The following is a 27576-nucleotide window of genomic DNA, read 5'->3' on the forward strand; positions in this document are numbered from 1 at the left end:
CCAGCCCTGACCTTTGCAACCATTTAGGGAGTGAACCAGCGGGTGCAAGATTCTTTCTCTGTTTCTCTTTCTCTCTGTCTCTCCTCCTCTCTCTGTAACTCTGCCTTTCAAATAAATAAAAAATAAATTCTAAAAAACAAAATGCCTTGGCTATAGGGACTTCTTAATATTTATTACTCATATTGATAAAATGACTAAATAATCCTTTTTTTTTTTTTAAGATTTATTTTTATTTATTTGAAAGGCAAAGTTACAGAGAGGCAGAGTTGGAGAGAGAGAGGTCTCTCATCCACTGGTTCTCTCCCCAAATGGCTGCAATAGCTGGAGCTGGACTGATTCAAAGCCAGGATCCAGGACCTTCTTCCTGGTCTCCCACGTGGGTGCAGGGGCCCAAAGACCTGGGCCATCTTCTACCGCTTTCCCAGGCCACAGCAGAGAGCTGGATCGGAGGTAGAGCAGCTGGGACTCAAACTGGCGCCCATATGGGATGCTGTCATTGAAGGCAGTGGTTTTACCCGCTATGCCACAGCACCGGCCCCAATAATCCTGTTCTTTTTTTTTGACAGGCAGAGTGGACAGTGAGAGAGACAGAGAGAAAGGTCTTCCTTTGCCGTTGGTTCACCCTCCAATGGCCGCCGCGGCCGGCGCTCTGCAGCTGGTGCACCGCGCTGATCCGATGGCAGGAGCCAGGAGCCAGGTGCTTTTCCTGGTCTCCCATGGGGTGCAGGGCCCAAGCACCTGGGCCATCCTCCACTGCACTCCCTGGCCACAGCAGAGAGCTGGCCTGGAAGAGGGGCAACCGGGACAGAATCCGGTGCCCCAACCGGGACTAGAACCCGGTGTGCCGGCGCCACAAGGCGGAGGATTAGCCTAGTGAGCCGCGGTGCCGGCCAATAATCCTGTTCTTAAAAAAAAAAAAGTAGGTGACATTCCCTACTTTTCTAACTGGAAACTTACTCTGTTAAATATTTATTTGGAGGCCCAAGTTGAGCTGCTACCTTCAACACTGGCATCCCATATGGGACCAATTCAAATCCCAGCTGCTCCACTTCCGATTCAGCTCCCTGTTAATGTGCCTGGGAAAGCAGAGAAGGATGACCGAAGTGCTTGGACCCCTGCAACCTATGTGGGAGACCTGGATGAAGCTCCTGGCTTTGTCCTGGCCCAACCTGAGCTGTTGTAGCCATTTGGGAAGTGAATAAACAGATGGAAGATCTCTCCCTAGCTCTCCCTCTGTCTCTGTAACTCTGCCTTTCAAATAAATAAAATACATCTTTTCAAAAAATTTATTTATTTGAAAGAGTGACAGAGGGAGGGGGACACAAAGAGATTTTTCATCAGTTGGTTCATTCCCCAAATGCCCTCAATAGACAGGTCTGGTTCAAGCTGAAACCAGGAGCCCCAAACTCCATCTGAATCAGCCATGTGGATGGCAAAAACCCAAGTATTTGGGCCATCCTCCACTGCCTTTCTAGGTGCATTAGCAGGAAGCAGCACAGGAAGTGGAGCAGCTGAGACTTGAACCAGCACTTGGATATGGGAGGCTTGCATAACAAGTGGCAGCTTACGCTGCTGTGGCACAGTGCTGGCCCTACGCAGTGATCCTACTCAACCCAGCAGGATGCCCTCTCTGAGCTCTAATGGCAGATTGTAGCTGTTCCACTTAGTAGGAACTTAATGCATTTATTTATAGTTCCTTGTGTGTGCTGGTGTCTCCTAATTGAGGCCAGTTCCAGACTTCATTCAAAGGCTTAAACCCCAATTCCTGGCACATACTAGACCTCAATAAATGGGGAGTGAATGCCTTTAAGAATGTTGTAGATGTGGGGCTGGTGCTGTGGCACAGTGGGTTGAAGCCCCAGCTTGTGGCGCTGGCATCCCATATAGGCGCCAGTTCAGGTCCCGGCTGTTCTACTTCCATTCCAGCTCCCTGCTGATGTGCCTGGGAAAGCAACAGAGGATGACCTAGGTCCATGGGTCCCTGCACCCATGTGGGAGACCTGGAAGAGGCTCTTGGTTTCAAATTAACTCAGCTGTGGCCATTGGGGCCGTTTAGGGAGTAAACTAGTGGATGGAGGACCACTCTGTCTCTACCCCTGTCTGTGGCTCTTTCAAGTAAATAAAATAAATCTTAAAACAACAAAACAGAATGTTATGGATGTAATTTAGTGGACTTATTTTAATTGCTTGTGGTCTTGATTGTATAAACCCTCTTCATTAAAGTGGGTAATAAAGAAATAAATATTTGTTTTATGATATGGTTTTGTTATCTGTTAGTACATAATAAACTATACTAAAGCTTAAAGGCTTAAAAGCAATCATTTATTTGCTTTGTATTCTGGAGGTTGTCCTGGGCTCATTTAGGCGTTTTCCTGGTTTTGCTTAGTAAGACTCTTTGTGGTTAAGGTCACATGGCAGCTGAGGCTGGAATGTCCAGGACATAATTTTGACTTATATGCTTGGAGTCCTGGTGTTAGCCACACTCAATTGAACTGCTCGGCTTCAATGCCAGTCTCTCTTCCTTCCTCTGTTTACCCCTCCCTCCCTCTCTTCTTTCTTCTTGTTCTTCCCTTCTAGTTACCCCTGTCTACCAAGGGAGCTGTACTTCTTTTGTGGTTACTTGGGGCATCCAAAAACGCAGAGGCAGATGTGTCCTGTCTTCTTAAGATTGAGGTTTGGGGGCCCATATTATGGTGTAGCAGGTAAAGCCACTGTCTGTGGTGCTGGTTCAAGTCTTGGCTGTTCTACTTCCAGTCCAGCTCCCTGCTAACGTGCCTGGGAAAGCAGGGGAAGATGACCCAAGTCCTTGGGCCCCTGCCACCCATGTGGGAAACCTGAAAGAAGCTCCTGGTTTCTGACTTCAGACTGGCCCCTGCTCTGGCCATTGAGACCATTTGGGGAGTGAATCAACAGATGGAAGATTCTCTCTCTCCTCCCCCCCCTTCCTCCCTCTTTCCTTCCCTCCCTTTTTCCTCCCTCCCTTTCTCCCACCCTCTCCCTCTCCCTGTCTCTGTGTGTAACTCCGCCTTATCTGTGCTGTTTAAAAAAAATAAAAAGAAGAAAAAAAGATTTAGGTCTGGAACTGGCTCAGCATCGGTTTCACTGTTCTGCTGCCTGCATGTGGCTGACCACATTGCTAGTCACAGTCCCGACCCATAGCATAGAGGAGAGAACTGTATCAGGCCCTGAGTCCCAGAAGGTGTTCTTTCTGTTTCATTGGGACCACTGACATTAACAGACTAACAAATCATATAATATGCATATGCTTTTCCTTTTTGAAAGTTTTCAAATCATATAATACACATAGACTTTTTCCAGCTTCTGGAGAGACAGAATGCAGCAGTGCTTCTGAGTCTGTACTTGAGTCAGGTTGAACTTAGATTTTCTGCCATGTCACTAAGTTTGTGATGTGGGCAGGGTTCCCTCTCTCACTCTCGTGTGTAACTCATCTACGGATACTTTCTTCACCGGAGTTGTGTAGAGTTTAAATGAAAGATGGGTCTAAGTAGGTGATGCACAGTAGGTGTTCAGTAGATGATAGCTGAGGCTGTATTGGTATCGACTGATGTCTTGGAGTGAGAGCAAAGAAAAATGGTGTAATGCATTTAATGTGAACTGAGGAGAAATATTGTGGTTAGCTTCTTCAGTATAAGTTGCTTGTTTTTTTTAAAGATTTATTTATTTGAAAGAGTAACACCGAGAGAAGGAGAGGCAGAGAGAGAGAGAGGTCTTCCATCCATTGGTTCACTCCCCAATAGGCCACAATGGCTGGCGCTGGGCCGATCAGGAACTAGGAGCTTCTTCCAGGTCTCCCATATGTTGCAGGGGCCCAACGACTTGGCCATCTTGTACTGCTTTCCCAGGCCATAGCAGAGAGCTGGATTGGAAGTGGAGCAGCCGGGACTTGAACCAGCACCCTGCAGGCAGCGGCTTTACCTGCTACGCCACAGCGCTGGCCCCTGTTTGATTTTTTTTTTTTTTTTTTTTTTTTTTTTTTAAACAGGCAGAGTGGATAGTGAGAGAGAGAGACAGAGAGAAAGGTCTTCCTTTTTGCTGTTGGTTCACCCTCCAATGGCCGCCATGGCTGGCGCGCTGTGGCCGGCGCACCGCGCTGATCCGAACGCAGGAGCCAGGTGCTTCTCCTGGTCGCCCATGGGGTGCAGGGCCCAAGCACTTGGGCCATCCTCCACTGCCTTCCCGGGCCACAGCAGAGAGCTGGCCTGGAAGAGGGGCAACCGGGAAAGAATCCGGCGCCCCGACTGGGACTAGAACCCAGTGTGCTGGTGCCGCTAGGTGGAGGATTGGCCTGTTGAGCCGCGGCGCCTGCCACCTGTTTGAATTTTTGAAGAGGTTATTTATTTATTTCAAAGGCAGAGTGGCAGAGAGGAGGTTTGGAGGGGGTGTCTTACACTGGTTCATTCTCCAAATGACCACAACAACAGGGGCTGGGCCAGGCTGAAGCCAGAAACCAGAAATTCCATCTGAATCTTTGATGTGGATGACAGCAACTCAAGTGCTTGAGGCATTATTCCCTGCTTCCCAGGCATACAAATAGGATTAGAAATGGAGCAACTGGGACTCGAACTAACACTCAGTGTGACTGGCATTGTGGCACAGCAGTGTTAAGCCGCCATCTGCAACACCAGCATACTATATGAGTGAAAATTTGAGTCCCGGCTGCTCCACTTCCAATCCAGCTCCCTGTTTATGCACCTGGGAGAGCAGTGGAGGATGGTCCAAGTGCTTGGGCCCCTGCACCCATGTGGGAGACCCAGATGAAGCTCCTGGCTTCAGCCTGGTCCAGCCATGACCATTGCAGCCATTCTGGGAGTAAACCAGCAGATGGAAGATCTCTCTCTCTCTCTCTTTCTCTCTGTAACTCTGCCTTTCAAACAAAAATAATAAATAAAAAACAAAAACAAAAAACAAGAAACAAAACTAGCACTCAGACACGGGATGTGGAGTCCCAAGCAGCAGCTTAACCTGCTGTACCACAATATTTACTCCACTTGTTTGATGCCTTTACTTAATCTTTTTTTAAAAAAAGATTTATTTATTTATTTGAAAGTAAGAGTTACACAGAGAGAGAAGGAGAAATAGAGAGAGGTCTTCCATTCGTTGGTTCACACTGCAGATGGCCGCAATGGCCGGAGCTGCGCCGATCTGAAGCCAGGAGCCAGGAGCTTCTTCCCGGTCTCCCACGTGGGTGCAGGGGCCCAAGGACCTGGGCCATCTTCCACTGTTTTCCCAGGCCATAGCAGAGAGTTGGAGCAGCTGGGATTCCAACAGGCGCCCATATGGGATGCTAGCGATGAGGGCCGGGTCTTTCACCCTCTGCACCACAGCGCCAGCTCCTCATCTTTTATTTTTAATCATTATGTTCTTTTTAGCTGATGGTTTTTAATGCCAGTTTCTTAATTTTAAGTTAGTTTTAGTTTTTCATTGGCAAAGCAGTTAGAAAAAGCAATATTTTTTTTAAATAAGTCATCCGGTTATGATTTGAAGGGCAGAATTAGAGAGAGAGATCTTCCATCTATTGGTTTACTCTTCAAATAGCTGCAACTTCTGGGGCTGGGCAAGGCTGTAGCCATTAGCCTGAAACTCCATTTAGTTCTCCCATGTGGGTAGCAGGGACCCAAGCACTTGGACCATCTTCCACTGCTTTCCAGCGTTCATTAGCAGGGAGCTGGATAGGAAGTGGAGCAGCAGGAACTTGAATCAGTGCCCATATAGGATGCTGGCATCAGTGTTACAGTTCCTGGCTTAACCCACTGCACCACAGTGCTGTCCTTTGAACCTGGAAGATAATTCTTTTCTTCTCTATTAAGTCATATGATGTGTGTTTTATAGATAGTGGAGATACCTGTCAGTTTTCTAACGTTTAGTATATGTTAATATAGCAATTATATATTTATAATTATACTACTTAAGCTACTTAAGACCAGAAATGTATTAAACCAAGTTCTACATAGCTTTTGGGACTTTTTAGCATCTAAAAACTCTGGAGGAGAATGTCAGTCATGTTGTTTTGGATGCTTGTAAATCTTCCCTAGGTTTTTGTGTAGCTTAGTATTGATGGGTGACTTGATGATGTTTTGGCATTCTGTGAGCTCATCACCATATTAAAACCTTTAAAAGAGTTACTTAGGGGTTAGATTCAGCTATGATGGAAACTTTGTAAGTAAATTTTAATTGTCTTTTACACTGGAAGTTATAGTGGAGAATTCGCTCTGAATATTGTTAACATAGTGTATGTTACATTTCCTTTGTGGGACCTTTACTTGTCTCACTTGTGTTGTCTTAAACCTATTTTGTTGGAAACCCACAGAACTATTTTTGCTTTGCGTGGCTAGCCAGCCTCTGGGCTGATTGGCTGTCCACCACCAGGGCAAGAAACCATGTTGTTGCAGCAAGTGTCTTCAGCCAGTGGGTAATTTACAGGTTTGCCTGGGACTCTTTAAAATACGATTTGTAAGTACTAGACACCTCGGTATGGTAGAGTAGAAAGAGCATGACTTTTGGAGTAGACTGTTTTGGGCACTGTGAAGCCTTGCTAAGTTGTTTGGCTTCTTCCAGCCTCACTATGAACCCTACATAGTCACCTCTCAAAACTGTGAAGAGTTAATGGGTTGGTGGTGACCACTGATACCACGTCAGATAAGAAGAAATTCACTCAGCAGTAAAGTCTGCACTTATTATTTATTTTTCTGGCTGTATGTCCATATAGCCTTTTTTTTTAATATTTATTCTTTGATTTCCATCTGCTTGAAAGGCAGAACAACAGAGAGGGGAGAGGAGGAAAAAGAGAGAGAGGTAGGGAGAGAGATATCTTCCATCTGCTGGTTTATTTCTCAAATGCCTGCAACAACTAAGGCTGAGCCAGAAGTGCCATCTGGGTATCCTACATGGGTGGTAGCAGCGCAAGTACTTGAGCCATCATTTACAACCTCCCAGGATGCATCAGCAGGAAGCTGGATCCTAATTGGAGTAGCCAGGATTTGAACTGGCACTCTGACATGAATGTGGATGTCTCAACTAGTAGTTTAACCTGCAGTACCACATGCTGGCCCCTATTTTATTTTATTTATTAGAGAGGCAGTGAAAGAAAGAGAGGAGGAACCTTCCAACTACTTGTTCACTCCCTAGATGTCCACAACATCTGGGGCTGAGAAAGGCCATAGTCAGGAGCCTGGGACTCAGTCCCTGTCTCCCACATGGTGGCGGAGACTCAAGTACTTCACCCATCACCTAAGGCCTTCCAGGCCATGCATTAGCAGGAAGCTGGAATTGGAACTGGAGGTAGATCTTGAACCCAGGGACTCTGCTGGGGAATGTGGGTGTTTCTAGTGGTGTCTTTTTTTTTTTTTTTTTTTTTTTTTTTTACAGGCAGAGTGGACAGTGAGAGAGAGAGAGACAGAGAGAAAGGTCTTCCTTTTGCTGTTGGTTCACCCTCCAATGGCCGCCCCGGCTGGCGCGCTGTGGCCTGCGCACCGTGCTGATCCGAAGGAAGGAGCCAGGTGCTTCTCCTGGTCTCCCATGGGGTGCAGGGCCCAAGCACTTGGGCCATCCTCCACTGCACTCCCTGGCCACAGCAGAGAGCTGGCCTGGAAGAGGGGCAACCGGGACAGAATCCGGCACCCCGACCGGGACTAGAACCCGGTGTGCCAGCGCCGCTAGGTGGAGGATTAGCCTATTGAGCTGCGGCGCCGTCCTAGTTGTGTCTTAACTGCTGTGCCAAATCCTCACTCCTGTATTTCAAAATTAGTTTTATTAAAGCCAAGAAAATGAACTTAATTAAGTACAGTATTGGTTTAAAAATGACTGAGCTTTAGGTTATGGACTACTTCTGGAAGAAGAAAATGACCCCAGGTAGTATCAAGTCTGAAAAGGCGGCGTTTGGGCTTCTGTGTAGAAGGGACCACATTTGCAGCAAGCATACAGGAGGTATGTGTAGAAGTGGTTTCTGCCTTACATAGTCCCCTTGCTGTTTTGTACTCACATACTTCCTTTTTTTCTGTGGTTCTGAAACAAAAACAAAACACAGACTCTGTGACTGCTGAAGGAGCTTTTGAATTCTTTCTAAAGAGGAAGCTGACTTTACCTAACCAGCGCACTTCCTGTGTATGTTACATCCGTTAAAGGGTGAGACAGGAGTAGGTGGTGTAGTGCTCGGCTGTAGAGTTTCCTCTTCGTAGTGGGGTTTGAAATGTGTTAAAGCGCTGTGACACAGGGTCTTCCTTTCGTCTGTTATCTGTAACGTGGGGACACATCACCTGGGTGTCGTGTACAAACAGCTTCTGCTTCAGTAGTCCTGGGTGGTGTCTGAGATTCGGGAATTCTAACTGTATCTCAGATGCCATCTGAACATCATAAGACATTATCTCCCTGGGTCTTTTTTTTTTTTTTTTTTGGACAGGCAGAGTGGACAGTGAGAGAGAGAGACAGAGAGAAAGGTCTTCCTTTGCCGTTGGTTCACCCTCCAATGGCCGCCGCAGTCGGCGCGCTGCGGCCGGCGCACCGCGCTGATCCGATGGCAGGAGCCAGGAGCCAGGTGCTTTTCCTGGTCTCCCATGGGGTGCAGGGCCCAAGCACCTGGGCCATCCTCCACTGCACTCCCTGGCCACAGCAGAGGGCTGGCCTGGAAGAGGGGCAACCGGGACAGAATCCGGCGCCCCGACCGGGACTAGAACCCGGTGTGCCGGCGCCGCTAGGCGGAGGATTAGCCTAGTGAGCCGCGGCGCCGGCCCTCCCTGGGTCTTTTGAAAAGTCCTTTAAAACATATGTAGCTAACTTTATGTTTTTAAAAATGTGCTTTATCTTTCAATTCCAGTTTCTACAAATATTAATAAAAAATTTATTTACTTATTTGAGAGGCAGAGAGAAATAGACAGAGCCCTTCTGCTGGTTTATTCCCCAGATGCCTGCAGCAGCCAGGGCTGGGTCAGGTGAATGGAGGAGCCAGGAACTCCTTCCGGGTCTCCCACATGGGTGGCAGGAACCAGGGTACTTGGGCCATTGTCTGCTGCCTCGCAGGTGCATTAACAGGAAGTTGGAACAGAAATGGAGGCAGGCCTCATTCTCAGGCACTGCTAGAGGATGAGGGTGTCCCAAGTGGCCTCTTAACTCACTGTGCCATCGCACCTTTTATGTTTACATGGTTGTGAGCATTTCTGGGAGATAATGTTTTGCTTTTTAAATTTTTTTAAAAAGATTTATTTATTTATTTGGAAGGCAGAGTTACACAGAGGTAGAGGCAGAGAGAGAGGTCTTCTCTCTGCTGGTTCACTTCCCAAATGGCTGCAATGGCTGGAGCTGGGCCAATCTGAAGCCAGGAGCCAGGAGCTTCTTCTGAGTCTCCCATGTGGGTTCAGGGGACCAAGGAGTTGGGCCATCTTCTGCTGCTTTCCCAGGCCATAGCAGAGAGCTGGAACAGAAGTGGAGCAGCCAGGATTCATGTGGGATGCTGGCATTGCAGGCAGTGGCTCTACCCGCTGTGCCACAGCACCAGCCCTGACAAAATAAATTTTATTATCTGAATTGTTAGATACTATATAGACAACCTGTTCGTTTTCCAGATATGTGTGAGATATAAAGCTCTCCTGTCATCTTTTCTAACAGGACTCCTGGGCACTGTGAATTTAGGGCAGTGTTGCCCATGGGGTAGGCTGCAGAATTACGGGTGTGCTTGTGAAAAATGAGAACTCCATCCATAATCTCCTCCTACTCTGGAATCCAACTCTGCCTTCTGAGTTACAGCAAGCAGCTGACAGTTACTGCTGACAAGTCGTGGTTTGGATTTGAGAGAGTTTTGTTTTTTTGTTTTTGAAGATTTATTTTATTTATGTGAGAGGCAGAGTTATAGACAGAGAGGGGGAACAGGGGGAGAGAGGTTCGCCATCTACTGTTCACTCCCCAGATAGCCACAATGGCTGGGGCTGGGCTAAGCCAAAGCCAAGAGCTGGGAGCTTATCTGGGACTCCCATGTGGGTGCACTGTCCAAGGACTTGGGCCATCTTCCAATGCTTTCCAGGTACATTAGCAGGGAGCTGGATCAGAAGTAGAGCAGCTGGGACTTGAACTGACAACCAGAGAATTTTATTTTTAAAGATTTACTTATTGATTTATTTGAAAGGTAGAGTTACAGAGAGAGAGAGAGAGAGAGAGAGAGAGAATCTTCCATCTCCTCGGTCATGGGTCACTCCTCAAATGGCTGCAAAGGCCAGTTCTGGCCCAGGAGCCAGGAGCCAGGAGCTTCAGTTACGAAGGATGGGGCTTTTAGAATGGTAAGATGTTAGTCATATGGTACAGTTTCAGTTAAATAGGATGAGTCAATTCCAGAGATCTAACATACAAGGTACAGCAGTTGTTAATACTACATTGTAGGGGCTGGTGCTATGGAGTAGTGGACTAAGCCTCTGCCTGGGGTACTGGCATCCCACACGGGCACTAGTTCAAGTCCCGGCTACTCCTCTTCCACTCTAGCTCTCTGCTATGGCTGGGAAAGCAGTAGAAGATGGCCATAGTGCTTGGGCCCATGTGGGAGACCCGACAGAAGCTTCTGGCTCTTGGCTTTGGTTCGGCCCAGCTCCAGTCATTGCAGTCATTTGGGGAGTGAACCAGTGGATGGAAGACCTTTCTGTCTCTCCCTCTCTCTGTTTGTAGCCCTGCCTCTCAAATAAATAAGTAACATCTTAAAAAAAAAATACTCTATTGTGTGAGGCTGGTGCTGTGGTGCAGTAGGTTAATCCTCTGCCTGTGGCGCCGGCATCCCATATGAGCACCGATTCTAGTCCCGGGTGCTCTTCTAGAAAGAAGAGCTGGATGGAATCCAGCTCTCTGCTGTGGCCCGGGAGTGCAGTGGAGGATGGCCCAAGTGCTTGGGCCCTGCACCCGCATGGGAGACCTGGAGGAAGCACCTGGCTCCTGCCTTCGGATCAGCACAGCTCCAGCCGTAGCAGCCATTTAGGGGGTGAACCAACGGAAGGAAGATCTTTCTCTCTGTCTCTCCCTCTCACTGTCTATAACTCTACCTCTCAAATAAATAAATAAAAAATCTTTTAAAAAATACTCTATTGTATACTTGGAATTTGTTAAGTGTTCCGAACCACACATATTCAAGAATGCAACCATGTGAACAGATGGATATGTTAATTAGCTTGGCTGTAATAATTACTTCACTATGTGTAAGTGTGTCAAAATGTTTCTTATACCCTAACTATATATAATTTCAATTTAAAAGTTTAAAAATTATGTGGTGCCTTTTGGTTATTATTAATGGTACCTGTGGATTAAACTTTTCTACAGATATTGATTTTGAGTTTTTATGTTATTTTTCTTTTTAGATCAAAGAGAGTGCATCACAGACGAGGGATGTCCTCAGACAACATTTTAATGATTTAAAGGGAACCCTTGGGAAGCTCCTGGATGAGCGGCTGGTGACCCTGTTGCAAGAGGTGGATACCATTGAACAGGAGACCATTAAACCACTGGATGACTGCCAAAAGCTCATTGAGCATGGAGTTACCACTGCAGAGGACTTGGTCCGAGAAGGTGGGGGCCAGGGAGCCCAGTAAATGTGGTTCTTTCAGATGAAGCTTTGTTAATTTCTTTCTTTCTTTTTTTTTTTTTCTTTTTTTTTTTTTTTTTTTTGACAGGCAGAGTTAGTGAGAGAGAGAGACAGAGAGAAAGGTCTTCCTTCCTTTGGTTCACCCTCCCAGTGGCTGCTATGGCCCGCGTGCTACGCAGATCCCAAGCCAAGAGCCAGGTACTTCTCCTGGTCTCCCATGCAGGTGCAGGGCCCAAGCACTTGGGCCATCCTCCACTGCACTCCTGTGCCACAGCAGGGAGCTGGACTGGAAGAGGAGCAACAGGGACATAACAGGCGCCCCAACGAGGACTAGAACCTGGGGTGCCGGCGCCGCAGGCGGAGGATTAGCCAAGTGAGCCACGACGCTGGCCAGCTTTGTTAATTTCTTAGGTTGCCATCAAGTTTCTTGCCATCTATGGGGTGCTTAGAATGTGACCACTATGGGTTAGTTTATAGTATGGATAATGGCAGGTATACAGTGACAGATCCTAGGGTAAATGCATTATTAGTGTTCATTATAATCATTTACAAAACACAAAGGAGTAAGAGATTTTTCTCAAGTTATTCCATGATGATAGTATCTGATTCATTGTTGACAGAATGATTTTAAGGTCATTTTGAGTCTGTTTAAAATATATGTTTATCTCACAGTGTTCATGGTTCATAGAATTTAATGCCATCGTTCCTTTCAGAAGGTTAAAAAATGTAATTGACGTCAGTTCTGAAATTGTAGTTGTTAGATTTTCCTGTTTTTAGCTTGCGATATTAATTAAGTCATGTGTAGATCTTGCTTGTTGCTTTCTTGCACATATACCTTCCTTCAGCATTTTTTTTAAAGATTTATTAATTTATTTGAAAGAGTTACACAGAGAGAGGAATAGATAGAGAGACAGAGAGATCTTCCATCTGCTGGTTCACACCCTTAGTGGCTGCAATGGCCTGGGCTGGGCCAGGCCAAAACCAGGATTCAGGAGCTTCTTCTGGATCTCCCATGTGGGTGTAGAGGCTCAAGCACTTTAGCTATCCTCTGCTGCTTTCCCAGGTGCATTAGCAGGGAGCTGGATCAGAAGTGGGACAGCCTGGTCTGGAACTGGTTCCCATATGGCATGCTGGCATTGCATGCAGCGGCTTTACCCAGTACTTCAGGATGCTGACTCCCCCTTCAACTTTTATTTATTTTTTTTAAGATTTATTTATTTATTTGAAAGGCAGAGTTACAGATAGAAGGGGAGACAGAGAGATCTTTGAGTTGCTGGTTTACTCCCTAAATGGCCGGAGTGGCTGGGTCTGAGCCAGGCCAAACCCAGGAGCCAGGAGCTTCATCTGGGTCTCTCACCTGGGTGGCAGGGGTCCAAGTACTTGGGCCACCATTCACTGCTTTCCCAAGTGCATTAGAAGGGAGCTGGATAGGAAATGAAGCAGCCGGAACTCAAACCAACTCCCATGTGGGATCCCGGCCCCCAACGTTGGTTTTTCTTAAGTCCAGTTTGGGGTTCATGCTCAGCAGGGGAGACATATAAGCCAAGAAAGATGTAACAACTTCTGGGAACACAGAGGAGGAAGTGTTTCACTCTGTCTGGAGAAGTGCTGATAGCTTCCTGTAGGAGGAATTCCACAGGGGCTCAAAGAAATTCCTGAGGTAGACAGGAAAAAGAGGGGGTAACAGCGTCATTCCAAGCGGAGGTCACAGCGTGTGTGGAGTGAATGGCATGTTTAAGGATCTAGTGAAGTAGCTGAAGTTGCACGCTTCCTGAATCATATCTGCATTTTTTACAAATGAGCCTGTCTGCACTTTGGAAACTATGTTTTCCATTGTGAGGCTGGGAGCATGAAACACTGATTTGAAACTTGCAGCCATAGTCCGCTTAGGAAATGGTAAAGGCAGTGGCCACTGGAGATGAGGCAGGCTAGCTTTGAGAGATTTTTCAGAGGTAGAATTATTGATGATTTTACTGGTGGCTGACTTTATTTGAATTATTTTTAATTGATATTTATTAATTACATATTTACAGAGTATGGCTGATTATTGGTGATCCCCTCATTAAGGATGTATGAGAAAAGGAGGGCTTTGAGATGACCAAAACCAATGTTGTTTTATGAATGGGTGTGAAGTGGTGCTGTTTCCTAAGATAGGAAACCGAGGTGGGGAGGCTTTCGTGGGTGGTTAGGCGCTTGGTTTTGGTGATGTTGAGTTTGAGGTGTTTAAGATGGAAACATGGATATGAGAAAGAGAAATCATGCCTGGAGATGTCAGTATGCAGTGAATGGCATGTGCATCAAATCTGAATCCATGAATGAAGAGAATCATGAGGGTGCCATGTAATGTAAGAACAGCAAGTGGCAGAGAGGAGGGCACTCAGGGATGCCAACACTGAGAGGATTAGAGGGGGAGCCAGGGAGAGAGACTAGATAGCACCCGTTCTGCAAGGTGAGTGCTGTGAGTGACACAGCATGGAAAGTGTGGATGCTCAGGGGTCTGTCACTCCAGCTGGAAATCCATCCTCCTTTAGCCCCACGTACAATCTGACACTAGTGTTATTTTTCCAAGCAGATTACATTTTTGTGTTATCTTCAGTGAGAAGTGTTTGTCACTGAGCATGGGAGTGGCCTTGAGAAAATTCTCTTCTTAGCAGTTCCACTGAATGGCTCTTCCTTGAGGCTTTGCATTTGGCAGCAGACCCAGAGACAGCGCTGCATGGGTCAGGGGCACACCCATTACCCTGAGGACTGAGAAGTGTTTATTTTACAAAGTAAATCCTGGGAGCCAGTGTCGTGGCACAGCAGGTTAAGCTGCCACTCGCATCCCATATGAGTGCCGGTTCAAGTCCTGGCTGTTCCACTCTCTATCCAGCTCCCTGCTAATGGCCTGGGAAAGCAATGGAGGATGGCCCAAGTACTTGTGCTCCTGTATCCGTGTAGGAGACCAAGATAAAGCTTCTGGCTCCTGGCTCCAGCCTGGCCCCAGCCCTGGCCATTGCAGCCAATTGGGGAGTGATCAAAGATCTCTTTGTCTCTCTCTGTCTTTGCCCCTCTCTCTTTAACTTTGACTTTCAAATTAAAAAAAAAAGTAAATCCTGTGAGGTACATACATGTTTATTAAAGTATTTTATGCTTGAGTTTTTTGTATTTCAAAAATATTTGTTGTTTCAAACTCTTCCCCCTTCTCCTCACACAGGATAAAAGGTTGTTTGTGGGGGCGGGCATTTGGATCAGCGGGTTAAGCTGCCACTTGGGACACTGACGTTCCATGGCACAGTACTCAGTCCTGGCTCCTCTGCTTCTGACTCAGCTCCCTGCTGATGGATCCTGGGAGGCAGCAGATGACAGCTCATGTACTTGGGCCACTGCCAACTGTGAGGGAGACCCCAGTGTAGTTCTGGGCTCTGGCATTTGAGGAGTGATTCAGTGGATAGAAGATCTCTCTTGGCTGGCGCCATGGCTCACTAGGCTTAGGCTAATCCTCTGCCTGTGGCGCCAGTACCCCGGATTCTAGTCCTGGTTAGGGTGCCAGATTCTGTTCTGGTTGTTCCTCTTCCAGTCCAGCTCTCTGCTGTGGCCCGGGAGTGCAGTGGAGGATGGCCCAAGTGCTTGGGCTCTGCATCTGCATGGGAGAGCAGGAGGAAGCACCTGGCTTCTGGCTTCGGATCGGCGCAGCCATTTGGGGGGTGAACCAACAGAAGGAAGACCTTTCTGTCTCTCTCACTGTCTAACTCTACCTGTCAAAAAAAAAAAAAAAAAAAAAAAGGAAAAAAGAAAAAAGATCTTTCTTGCTCTTGATCTGCTTTTTGCTCAGATAAAAAAATAATAAATTGCTTAAAAAGCTGATTTCTGGAATCTTGAGGATTTTTAAAAATCTACTTGAAAGAGAGAGAGAGAGAAAATCTTTAGTCTGTTTGTTCACTTTCCAGATGGCCACAATGGCCTAAGCTAGGCCAGGCCGAAGCCAGGAGCCCAGAGCTCTATCTGAGTCTCCCACGTGGGTGGTAGGGGGCTCTGCTGCTTTCCCAGGAGCATTAATAAGAAGCTGAATTGGAAGCAGAGCAGCCAAGGTTCAAACCCGTGCCCCTTATGAGATGTTGGAGTCACAGGCGTGGATTAACCTGCTGTGCCCGAACACTGGCCCCTGGTTTTGAGAATTTTGAGATGTGTTCAATCTGTCTCTGTTTTAATTTTGGAAATACCATATGGTTTCAGCTTGAGTAACTAGAGCACATTTAGGTGGAAAGAATTCTGACTGCTCCTTAGGACTGTGCAAGGACAAGGAAATTGGTCATTATGCTTCTGTATAGCACTTCTTATTCTGTTGAGTATTTTCTAAGCTAATATATAATATTCTCTTAGAAAAACATAACTGTCTCTTTTGGCTTGTTAAGACCTGGGGCCCTGTTGATTTGGCCAGTATAGTATTTTGTGGTGGCTCTTGTTGGAATTGATCAAGATTCTGTAGGATGGTTGGGAAAAATCCTTGGATCTGTTGCTTTTGAGCAAAATAGGTCAACAAACCAGATTTGCTTCATATAGAGCAAAATCATCCATCACTGGCAAAATGTTGTCTTTATAGGCCCCCTCTTCTCTTGGGTTTAACGTAATCATTTCTAAAATAGCTTTTCCTTTCGCTATTTGGAAATTTAACTGGTATCAATTAAGAACTGTTTGCAAGAAAACCTGAGCCCCGCATAAACACACGTTGTCTTGATTATAACCTGACCATTTCCCAGTGTTCTAATTCTCTTGTTCTTGGTTGTAGGTGAGGTCGCCATTCTTGGTGGTCTAGGAGAGCAGAATGAGAAACTGTGGAGCTTTACCAAAAAGGCTGCACACATCCAGCTGGACAGGTAGGAGAGTTTGTGCCTTTTAGACTGACTTAAAAACTGTGACACCTATTGCTTCTCTGCCTTTTGTCTAAGATCAAGTATAAGCTATCTGTTCCCTCCTTTTTTTTTTTTTTTAAGATTTATTTAATTTATTTGAAAGGCAGAGCCACACAGAGGCAGAGAGAGACAGAAAGAGAGAGGTCTTCTATCCTCTGGTTCATTCCCCAGTTGGCCACAGCAGCTGGAGCTGTGCAGGTCACAAGAGCCAGGAGCTTTTCTCGGGTCTGCCACATGGTGCAAGTGCCCACGGACTTGGGACATCCTCCACTGCTTTCCCAGGCCACAGCAGAGAGCTGGAGCAGAAGTGGAGCAGCTGGGACTTGAACTGGCGGCCACATGGGATGCCGGTGCTGCAGGTGGTGGCCCCACCCACTATGCCACAGCACTGGCTCCTGATTACAAAGAAGAAAGAGTATATTTCTCAAAGTTTTTTTTTTTTTTTTTTTAAGATTTATTTATTTGAAAGGCAGAGTGATAAACAGAGAAAGATTGTTTTAAATATTTATTTTATTTGAAAAGCAGAGTGACAGAAACAGATATCTCCCATCTGCTGTTTCACTCTCAAATGGCTACCATAGGCAGGGCTGGGCCAGGCTGAAACCTGGAGCTTGGAACTCCATTCCGGTCTCCCACATGGGTGGCAGGGACTCAAGTCCTTGACCCATCATCTCATGCTTCCCAGGTACAGTAGCAGAAAGCTAGATTCCAAGCAGAGTAGCTGAGACTCAAACTGGTACCCTGTTAGCAGATGTAAGTGTCTCAAGTAGTGGCTTAAGCTGGTGCCCCACAATACCCACCCCAAAACTAGATCTTTTCATATAAATTATGGTCCTGCCAATTTTGTGTTTTGCTTATATTTATTTAGGAAGGTATTTTTTTTTTTTTTTTTTTGACAGGCAGAGTGGACAGTGAGAGAGAGAGACAGAGAGAGAAAGGTCTTCCTTTGCCGTTGGTTCACCCTCCAATGGCCGCCGCTGCAGCCGGCGCACCGCGCTGATCTGATGGCAGGAGCCAGGATCCAGGTGCTTTTCCTGGTCTCCCATGGGGTGCAGGGCCCAAGCACCTGGGCCATCCTCCACTGCACTCCCTGGCCATAGCAGAGAGCTGGCCTGGAAGAGGGGCAACCGGGACAGAATCCGGCGCCCAGACCGGGACTAGAACCCGGTGTGCCGGCGCCGCAAGGTGGAGGATTAGCCTATTGAGCCACGGCGCCGGCTTAGGAAGGTATTTTTTAAAAAGATTTATTTATTTACTTGAGGGGCAAAATTACACACAGAGAAATGGAGAGACAGAAAAAGAGAGGGAGAGAGAGAGAAAGGTCCTCCATCCACTGGTTCATTTCTCAAATGGCTGCAGCAGCCGGATCTGAGCCAATCCAAAGCCAGAAGCTTCTTCCGAGTCTCCCACGTGGGTGCAGGGGCCGAAGCACTTGGGCTATCTTCTATTGCTTTCCGAGGCCACCAGCAGAGACCAGCCAGAACTTGAACTGGCGCCCATATGGGATCCCAGCACCATAGGCGGATACCTAACCTACTCTGCCATGGTGCTGGCCCCCAAGAGAATCTTCTTTTCTTTTTTAAAGATTTATTTGAAAGGCAGCATTGGAGAGGGACACAGAGAGACAGGGAAAGAGAGAGAGAGAGAGAGAGAGAGAGAGAGAGAGAGAATCTTCCATCTGCTGGTTCACTCTCCAGATGGTTACAACAGCCAGGGCTGGGCCAGACCAAAGCCAGGAGCCAGGAGCTTCCTTCAGGTCTCCCACATGGATGGAGGGGCCCAAGCAATTGATCTGCATTCTGCTGCTTTCCCTGGCACATTAACAAGGAGCTGGATTGGAAGTGGAAGAACTGGGGATAGAACTGGTGTCCATATGGGATGGCGGCACTGGAGGTGGCAGCTTTAACAGCTGTAGTATCAACACCAGTCCCGGGAAGAGAATCGTTAAGTAATATCTTACAAACTCTCCACTGCCATTAGAATTATTTACTGGGGTGTCAGTGTCCTTCTTGCATGTGACTTATCTAAAATATTCCTGCTTGGGCAGGCGTTGTGGTGCAGTGGGATGGGCTGCCACCTGGGATGCCTCGAATAGTGTTCCACCTCTTCTTCCCATCTACTTTCCTGCTTAATTCAACTGGAAAGCACCAGACAATGGCTTAAGCACTTGGGGTTGCTGCCACCCACATGGCAAACCTGGATGACTCCTGGTTTTGGCTGCCTGACCCAGCACTGGCTGTATTGTCAGCATCGGGGGAATGAACTAGGAGATGGGAAGATATTTTTCCCTGTCTCTGTCTCTGTTTCTCTCTCATTTTCTCCTCCTTCTTTTTCTTTCTCCCTTTCTTCCCCTCTCTCCCTATCTCTTTCTCTCTGCTTCTTTGTCACTCTGCCTTTCAAATAAATCAATCAATAAATTAAATAATAAAGTAAACTATTCCTTCTGTTTTTAACTCTCAGTTAAAAGTCTCATAAGCACATGGACTTTGTTTCCTCAGCTTGCCAGAAGTGCCTTTACTGGTTGATGTGCCTTGTTTATCTGCTCAGTTGGATGACTCAATTCTTAACATAGTGAAAGACCACATTTTTAAGCATGGAACAGTAGCATCTCGCCCACCAGTACAGATAGAAGAACTAATAGAGAAACCTGGAGGCATCATAGTCCGCTGGTGTAAGGTAAGTAATTCAGAACTGAAGGGCTTCAGCACTATAGATTTGACATTTGGGAGCAAACTTAACGAATTCAGGACTCTTCTCATTTCTTTTTAAAAAGTTATTCAATTAATTTGAGAGAAAGAGAGGGCTTTCATCCCCTCATTCACTTTCCAAATACTCACAGTGGGCTGGGGCTGAGCCATGGCTGAAGCTGGGAGCCAGGAACACAATCCAGGTCTCCTACGTGGGTGGGAGAAATCCAGTTACTTGAGCTGCGACTGCTGCTTACCAGGGTGTGTACCGGCAGGAAGCTGGGTCAGGAGCCAGAGCAGGGTGCCACGTGAAGGTGCTCCAGTGTGTGATGGGGGGTCTTGGCTGCTAAGAGAAACAGCAGCTCTCCATTTCTGTGTACGTTAAAGTGAAACATTGACAGTGGATATAGAAGGTAGTAATGTTTCCTGTTCAATGTAGAACTAGTACCTTTGAATAAGGTTGTTATTTTTAATCTTATTTATTTTATTTGAAAGAGTTACAAAGAGAAAAAGAGAGAGAGAGAAAGAGAGATTTTCCATGCGTTGGTTCACTCTTCAGATGGCCATAACAGCTGGAGCTGGGCCAGGCCCAAACTTGGAGCCAGGAGCTTTCTCCAGGTCTCCGACGTGGGTGCATCAGCTCAAGCACTTGGGTCATCTTCTGCTTCTTTCCCAGGCACTTTAGCAGGGAACTGAATTGGAAGTGAAGCAGCTGGGAATCAAATTTGCTGCCCATATGGGGTGCCAGCACTGCATGCAGCGGCTTAACCCTCTATGCCATTGTGCCAGCCCCTGAAATAAGATTATTAAAGTAAGGGTTCATTACACTTAGCATTGCCAAGGATTTATGTGTTAAATCATATTATGTAGATGAGTTACCATATTTTAAATAGAAACTTTGTCTTATTTTTGGCCTTAGCTTTTTTTTTTTTTTTTTTTTAGGATTTATTTATTTATTTGAAAGGCAGAGTTACAGAGAGACAGAAACAGAGAGAGAAAGATCTTCCATTTGCTGGTTCACTCCCCAAATGGCCACAGTGGCCAGAGCTGGGCCGATCCAAAGCCAGGAGTTTCTTCCAGATCTCCCACATGGGTGCAGGGGCCCAAAGATTTGGGACATCCTCTACTGTTTTCCCAGGCCATAGCAGAGAGCTGGATCTGAAGTGGAGTAGCCAGACCTTGAACTGCTATCCATATGGGATGTCAACACCACAGGTGGCGGCTTTACCTGCTATGGCGCAGCACCGGCCCCAGCATCTTTTTTTTTTTTTTTTAAGATTTATTTTATGTATTATTTATTTATTTTGAAAGAGAGAGAGAGAGATCTTCCATCTATTGGTTCACTCCCTAGATAGCTGTAATGGTGGGGCTGAGCCAGGCTGAAACCAAGAGCCAGGAGCTTCATCTGGGTCTCCGATGTGGGTGCAAGGGGTCCAGACACTTGGGTCATATTCTGTTGTTTTCTCCAGGTGCATTAACAGGGAGCTGGATTGGAAGTAAAACAGCCTGGACATGAAGTGGTTCCCACATGAGATGCTGGCATCCTAAGCAATGGCTTTATACACTGTGCCACAATGCTGGCTCCACTCATTTATTTATTGTTAGAGATTTATTTATTTATTTGAAAGGCAGAGTTAGAGAGAGAGAGGGAAAGAATCTTCCATCCACTGGTTCACTCCTTAGATAACTGCAAGAGCCAGGGCTGGCTCAGGCTAAAACTAGGAGCCAGGAGCTTCATCTGGTCTCCCACCTGGGTGCAGGGCCCAAGCACTTGGGCCTTCTTCTGTTGCTTTCCCAAGCGTATTAGCAGGGAGCTGGATCAGATGTGAAGCGACCAGGGTGTGAACAGACACCCATATGGGATGCTGGTGTCACAGTTGGGGTCTTTACTTACTACACCACAACACAACACCAGCCCCTAAAGATATATTTTATTATTTATTTGAAAGACAGAATGAGAGCGAAAGAGAGAGATCGAGAGAGAGGGAGAAAGAAATCTTATATCAACTGGTTTACTTAACAAATGACTGCAGTGAGTAGGGCTGGGCTAGGCTGAAGCTTGGAGCCTGGAATTCCATCTGGGTCTCCCATGTGTGTGGCAGTGGCCCAGAGAGTTGGGCCATCTTCTACTGCTTTCCTAGGTGCATTAGCAGGGAGCTGGATCAGAAGTGGAGCAGGGAGGCCAGTGCTGTGGCTCGGTAGGGTAAAGCTGCCTTCTGTAGCGTTGACATCCCATATGGGTACTAGTTTGAGTTCTGGCTGCCCCACTTCCATTTATTTTTATTTTTATTTTTTAAGATTTATTTAGGGGCCAACGCTGTGACATAGTGGGTAAAACTGCCGCCTGCAGTGCCAACATCCCATATGGGCACCGGTTTGCATCCCAGCTGCTGCACTTCTGATCCAGCTCTCTACTATGGCATGGGAAAGCAGTAGAAGATGCCTCAAGTCTTTGGGCCCCTGCACCCGCATGGGAGACCCAAAAGAAGCTCCTGGCTCTTGGCTTCCAATCGGTGGAGCTCTGGCTGTTCGGCAAATTGGGGAGTGAACCAGTGGATGAAAAACCTTTCTCTTTCTCTGCCTCTCCTCTCTCCATGTAACTCTGCCTTTCCAACAAATAAATAAATGTTTTAAAAAAATAATTTATTTATTTATTTGAAAGGCCAAGTTACAGAGAGCTAGAGAGAGAGAGAGAGAGAGATCTTCCATACTTTGGTTCACTCCACAAATGGCCACAACTGGTGGAGTTGGACTGATCTGAAGCCAGAAGCCAGCAGCCTCTTCTGGCTCTCCCTTGTAGGTGCAGGGGCCCAAGGACTTGGGCTGTCTTCTACTGCTTTTCCAGGCACGTTAGTAGGGAGTTGGATTAGAAATAGAGCAGCCAGAACTTGAACTGGTTCCCATATGGGATGCTGGCACTGCAGGTGGTGGCTTTATCTGCTGTGCCACAGTGCTGGCCCTGTAAATATGTCATAAATTAAAAAGTGCAGCAGCCAGAAGGCAAACCATTGCTCGTAAGGGATGCTGATGTCATAGGCAGTGACTGTATCTGCTACACCACAATGCCAGCCCCCATATTATGGGCTATTTGTATTTCTTATTTTATAGAATGCTTATTTATATCATTTGCCCATTTTTCTATTGGTTGTCTCTCACTTTTAGGAATCTTACATGTCCTGTATAGTAATTCCTTCGTATGTGTATGAGATAATTATAGGATACGTATTCTTGAATTTTAATTATTTTATCTTTGGCATTATTGTTTAGAAAAATGCCAATTTTTCAGAGGAAGTAAAGTTTTCTTTCTTTTTCATTTATTTATTTATTTTAAGATTTATTTGTTTGTTTGAAAGTCAGAGTTACACAGAGAGAGGAGAGGCAGAGAGAGAGAGAGTTCTTCCATCTGATGGTTCACTCCCCAATTGGCCGCAACGGCCGGAGGTGCACCGATCCGAAGCCAGGAGCCAGGAGCTTCTTCCGGGTCTCCCACGTGGGTGCAGGGGCCCAAGGACTTGGGCCGTCTTCTAGTGCTTTCCCAGGCCAAAACAGAGAGCTGGATCGGAAGTGGAACAGCCAGGTCTCGAACCAGCGCCCATTTGGGATGCTGGCGCTTCAGGCCAGGGCATTAACCTACTGTGCCACAGCACTGGCCCCTCTTCTTCTTCTTCTTTTTTTTTTAAATATTTATTTATTTTAAAGATAGAGGGTCAGTGAATGATGAGCTAGAGACAGAGATAGAAAGAGATCTTCTAGCTGGTGGTTCACTCCTCAAATGCTCATGACAGCTAGACCTGGGCCAGCCTGAAACCAGGCGTCTGAACCTCCATCCAGTTCTCTCACTTGGCCGGCAGGAACCCAAGTACTTGGGCCATCATCATCTGCCTTCCCAGGGACATTAGCAAGAGGCTGGATAGGAAGTGGAAGAGCCAGGACTTGAACCAGGCATTGTGATATGGGATGCCAGTGCCCCATGTGGCTTAACCTTAATACTGTGCCACAATGCTGGCCCCAGCAAAGCTTTTAAAATCTGACTAGAAGGTAGGACTCATGGACCAATAAAGAAATGAAGGGTAGTAGTCATACAGATTTCCTATAGTGTTCCCAAGAACAGCCCGTAATCAGTACATGGGCCTATTTTCAGTACATTGTCCCTTTCAGAGTTCTTAAACGGTGGTGCTGAGAGAGTTATTATTTGTTTTTAAATTAACATAAAGCCTTTTTCCTTAGGTGGATGATGACTTCACAGCCCAAGATTACAGGCTTCAGTTCCGTAAATGTACTTCAAATCATTTTGAGGACGTGTATGTTGGTTCTGAAACAGAATTCATTGTACTGCACATAGACCCCAATGTGGATTACCAGTTCCGGGTCTGCGCCCGAGGAGACGGCCGACAGGAGTGGAGCCCTTGGAGTGTCCCCCAGACGGGCCATTCTACCCTCGTGCCTCATGGTATGTGGCTGCCGTCTCCCTCCTGAAGCTTTGCTGCCTGCTGTGTCAAGGCCAGCATACTGAAAACCTTATCCTTTCCTTTTATTTTTTATAAATTGTATTGGAGAGACAGAGACAGGCAAAGACAGATACAGAAATCTCCCATCTGATGGTTCATTCTCTAAATGCCTAGATGTCAGATCCAGAAAATTAATTCAGGGCTCTTACAAGTGTGACAGGGGCCCAACTTTCTGAGACATCAGCTGTGCTTCCCAGGGTATGCATTAACTGGAAGCTGAAACTGGGAGCAGAGCTGAGGCACAAACCCAGGCCCTCTGATATGGGATGAGCATGTCCCACACAGCCTCTTGACTCTGCCCCAAATGCTGCCCTGAAGCTTTTTCTAATAAGTCCTGCATTGGTGAAAACACATGGAATGTGTAATTTTATTCAAATTTCTTTGTTTTCATTAGTTCTTCAGAGTCTGGAAATAAGGTTCAATAGTATTCTTAGTATCACCTAAAACCAAAGATTAAAAATATCGTATGTGATACTGATTTTCAAAAAATTTTTAAAAGATTTATTTTATTTATTTGAAAGACAGAGTTACAGAGAGAGGTAGAGACAGAGAGAGAGAGAGAGGTCTTCCATTCTCTGGTTCACTCCCCAGATGGCTGTAACAGCTGGAGCTCTGCTTATCTAAAGCCAGGAGCCAGGAGCTTCCTCGGGTCTCCCACATGGGTGCAAAGGGCCTAAAGACTTGGGCCATCTTTTACTGCTTTCACAGGCCACAGCAGAGAGCTGGATCAGAAGAGGAGCAGCTGGGACTCAAACTGGTGCTCATATGGGATTCTGGCACTGTAGGCGGCGGCTATACCCGCCACGCCACAGTGCTGACTCCAGGCATTTTCTTTCTTTATTTTTTTTTAAGATTTATTTATTTATTTATTTGAGAGGTAAGAGTTACAGATAGTGAGAGGGAGAGACAGAGAGAAAGGTTCCTGGTCTCCCATTTGGGTGCATGAGCCCAAGCACTTGGGCGATCTTCTACTGCTTTCCCAGGCTACAGCAGAGAGCTGGATTGGAAGAGGAGCAGCTGGGACTAGAACCGGCGCCCATATGGGTTGTCGACGCCAAGGCAGAGGATTAACCTACTGTGACACAGTGCCAGCCCCAACGCTCCAGGCATTTTCTTAAAACACTTATTATTTGAAACTGGTCTCTCTCCTGCATTAATTTTTAAATATGTAGATTCATTTCTTAATTAGTTTTTAGTCAAGTTGTAATCTCGATTATATTTGAACCATGATTTTATTAGGTAGGAGAAAACACTGGTTTGATTTTTCTCTGCTTAATTGTATAAGAATGTATGAAAATTTGTTTTGTAATTGTTGGCACTGACCTTGGCACCTTGTTCCACTTCATTTCACTGAGCTTCCCCTATAACCGCTAAGTGAGTAGTCTCTCCCACTTCCAAGTTTTATTTTATGTGTCTGTATTAAAGAGATCTCACAAGAGAATTCTAATGATTTTCATTATCTTTGCTTTTGAAGAGTGGACAACTGGCTTTGAGGGGTACAGTCTGAGCAGTCGAAGGAATATAGCCCTCCGGAATGATTCTGAATCCTCGGGGGTCCTCTACTCCAGTGCACCGACTTATTTCTGTGGGCAGACGTTAACATTCAGGCAAGTAGACAAACAGGTGGTAGGGTGTCGTGCGTGGACATGTGTGAGCTTTGAGTACAAAGTAGCCCGAGGTTATTATATCATTTATATGCAGTGACATTTTGGGGTGATTTCTTTATGTTTCTTTCTTTGAGTTGTTTCACCTATTTTCATGGGGTTTCTGTGAAGATTAAATGAGGTAAGATAAAATACACAGTGATTGGTACTTAAAATATTCTTGGTAAATAGAATATTTCTCAATCTAAATTCAGAGGCCAGGATTTCTTCTATTTGTGAATTCATAAGAACATGTCTCTTTGAGAGATAACACTGAAGCTGGCGCCGTGGCTCACTAGGCTAATCCTCCGCCTTGCGGAGCCCAGCTCTCTGCTGTGGCCAGGGAGTGCAGTGGAGGATGGCCCAAGTGCTTGGGCCCTGCACCCCATGGGAGACCAGGATAAGTACCTGGCTCCTGCCATCGGATTAGCGCAGTGCGCCGGCTGCAGCGTGCCGGCTGTGGTGGCCATTGGAGGGTGAACCAACGGCAAAGGAAGACCTTTCTCTCTGTCTCTCTCTCTCTCACTGTCCACTCTGTCTGTCAAAAAAAAAAAAAAAAAAAAGAGAGAGAGAGAGATAGATAACACTGAAAGCAAGCCTGTGGGACTGGACCAGGAACCCAGAACTTAATCTTGGTCCCCTTTGTGGATGGTAGGAACCCAAGTTCTTGAGCCACACCTGCTGCATCCCAGGGTATGTGTTAGAGGAAGTTAGAATTGGAAGTAGTGGTGGGACTGGAACTCAAGCATTCAATATGGGATGTGGGCATCTCATTATTGAAAACCTTATACCTCGTGTGTTATACTGGAAGAACACCTAAATCTTAATAAGCAGAAAAGACCAAAGGAGGCCGGCACTGCAGCTCACTAGGCTAACCCTCCGCCTGTGGTGCCGACACACCAGGTTCTAGTCGTGGCGCTGGATTCTGTCCTGGTTGCCCCTCTTCCAGGCCAGCTCTCTGCTGTGGCCCGGGAGTGCAGTGGAGGATGGCCCAAGTGCTTGGGTCCTGCACCCCATTGGAGACCAGGAGAAGCACCTGGCTCCTGGCTTTGGATCAGCGCAGTGCGCCGGCCGCAGCAGCTACTGGAGGGTGAACCAACAGAAAAGGAAGACCTTTCCCTCTCTGTCTCTCTCTCTCACTGTCCACTCTGCCTTTCAAAAAAAAAAAAAAAAAAAAAAAAAAAAAAAAAAAAAAAACCAACAGAGACAGAGGGAGAGAGAGAAATAGGGTATCTTTTTATTTATTTATTTATTTTTAAATTTTTTGACAGGCAGAGTGGACAGTGAGAGAGAGAGACAGAGAGAAAGGTCTTCCTTTTGCTGTTGGTTCACCCTCCAATGGCCGCCCCGGCCGGTGCACCGCGCTGATCCGATGGCAGGAGCCAGGTGCTTCTCCTGGTCTCCCATGTGGTGCAGGGCCCAAGCACCTGGGCCATCCTCCACTGCACTCCCTGGCCACAGCAGAGAGCTGGCCTGGAAGAGGGGCAACCGGGACAGAATCCGGCGCCCTGACCGGGACTAGAACCCGGTGTGCCAGCACCGCAAGGCGGAGGATTAGCCTAGTGAGCCGCGGCGCTGGCCAGAGAAATAGGGTCTAACACATAACGACTAAGTAATTGTAAATTTCTTCAGTTTTTCTGACCTTGTTTACAGAAAGGCTTCCATTAGTGAGACTCCAGAGAACTAGGTACTTCTGTGCACTGACAGAGCTTCTTACCGTGATAGATTTCAGCCCAATATCTTAGACTATTATAATAATAATGGTGATGATAATTGCTGTCACTAATTAAATAGTATTTACTATTCTAACACTTGTATTAACTCACTTGATTCTTTTTTTAAACATTCTTTTTCTTTATGTGTATACTTTTTTTTTAGATTATTTATTTATTTATTTATTCAAGAGCTAGAGTTACAGACAGTGAGAAGGAGAGACAGAAAGGTCTTCCTTCTGTTGGTTCATTCCCCAAATGGCTGTGATCGCTATAGCTCTGCCTACGTGAAGCCAGGAGCTTCTTTTTTTTTTTTTTTTTTCTTTTGACAGGCAGAGTTAGACAGTGAGAGAGAGAGACAGAGAGAAAGGTCTTCCTTCTATTGGTTCACCCCCCAAGTGGCTGCTACGGCTGGCGCACTGCGCCGATCCGAAGCCCGGAGCCAGGAGTTTCTTCTGTGTCTCCCACGTGGGTGCAGGGGCCCAAGAACTTGGGCCATCTTCTGCTTTCCCAGGCCACAGCCAAGAGCCAAATTGGAAGAGGAGCAGCTGGGACTCGAACCGGCGCC

General features: G+C 46.4%; 1 protein-coding gene across 2 annotated transcripts in view; it reads left to right on the plus strand.

The window, feature by feature from the left end:
* CRLF3 (cytokine receptor like factor 3) overlaps positions 1 to 27576 on the plus strand; it is a 45717-nt gene that overhangs the window by 11382 nt on the left and 6759 nt on the right. For both annotated transcript variants that reach the window (XM_017349132.4, XM_089317442.1), the window contains exons 2-6: positions 11343 to 11550; positions 16335 to 16422; positions 18957 to 19134; positions 23373 to 23595; positions 25128 to 25260. In XM_017349132.4, coding sequence (XP_017204621.4) covers positions 11343 to 11550; positions 16335 to 16422; positions 18957 to 19134; positions 23373 to 23595; positions 25128 to 25260 — 830 coding nt within the window. The remainder of the gene's footprint in view (positions 1 to 11342; positions 11551 to 16334; positions 16423 to 18956; positions 19135 to 23372; positions 23596 to 25127; positions 25261 to 27576) is intronic.

The sequence above is a fragment of the Oryctolagus cuniculus genome, chromosome 17, assembly GCF_051225735.1.
Source record: "Oryctolagus cuniculus isolate XC-2025 breed Fujian yellow rabbit chromosome 17, ASM5122573v1, whole genome shotgun sequence".
NCBI lineage: Eukaryota > Metazoa > Chordata > Mammalia > Lagomorpha > Leporidae > Oryctolagus > Oryctolagus cuniculus.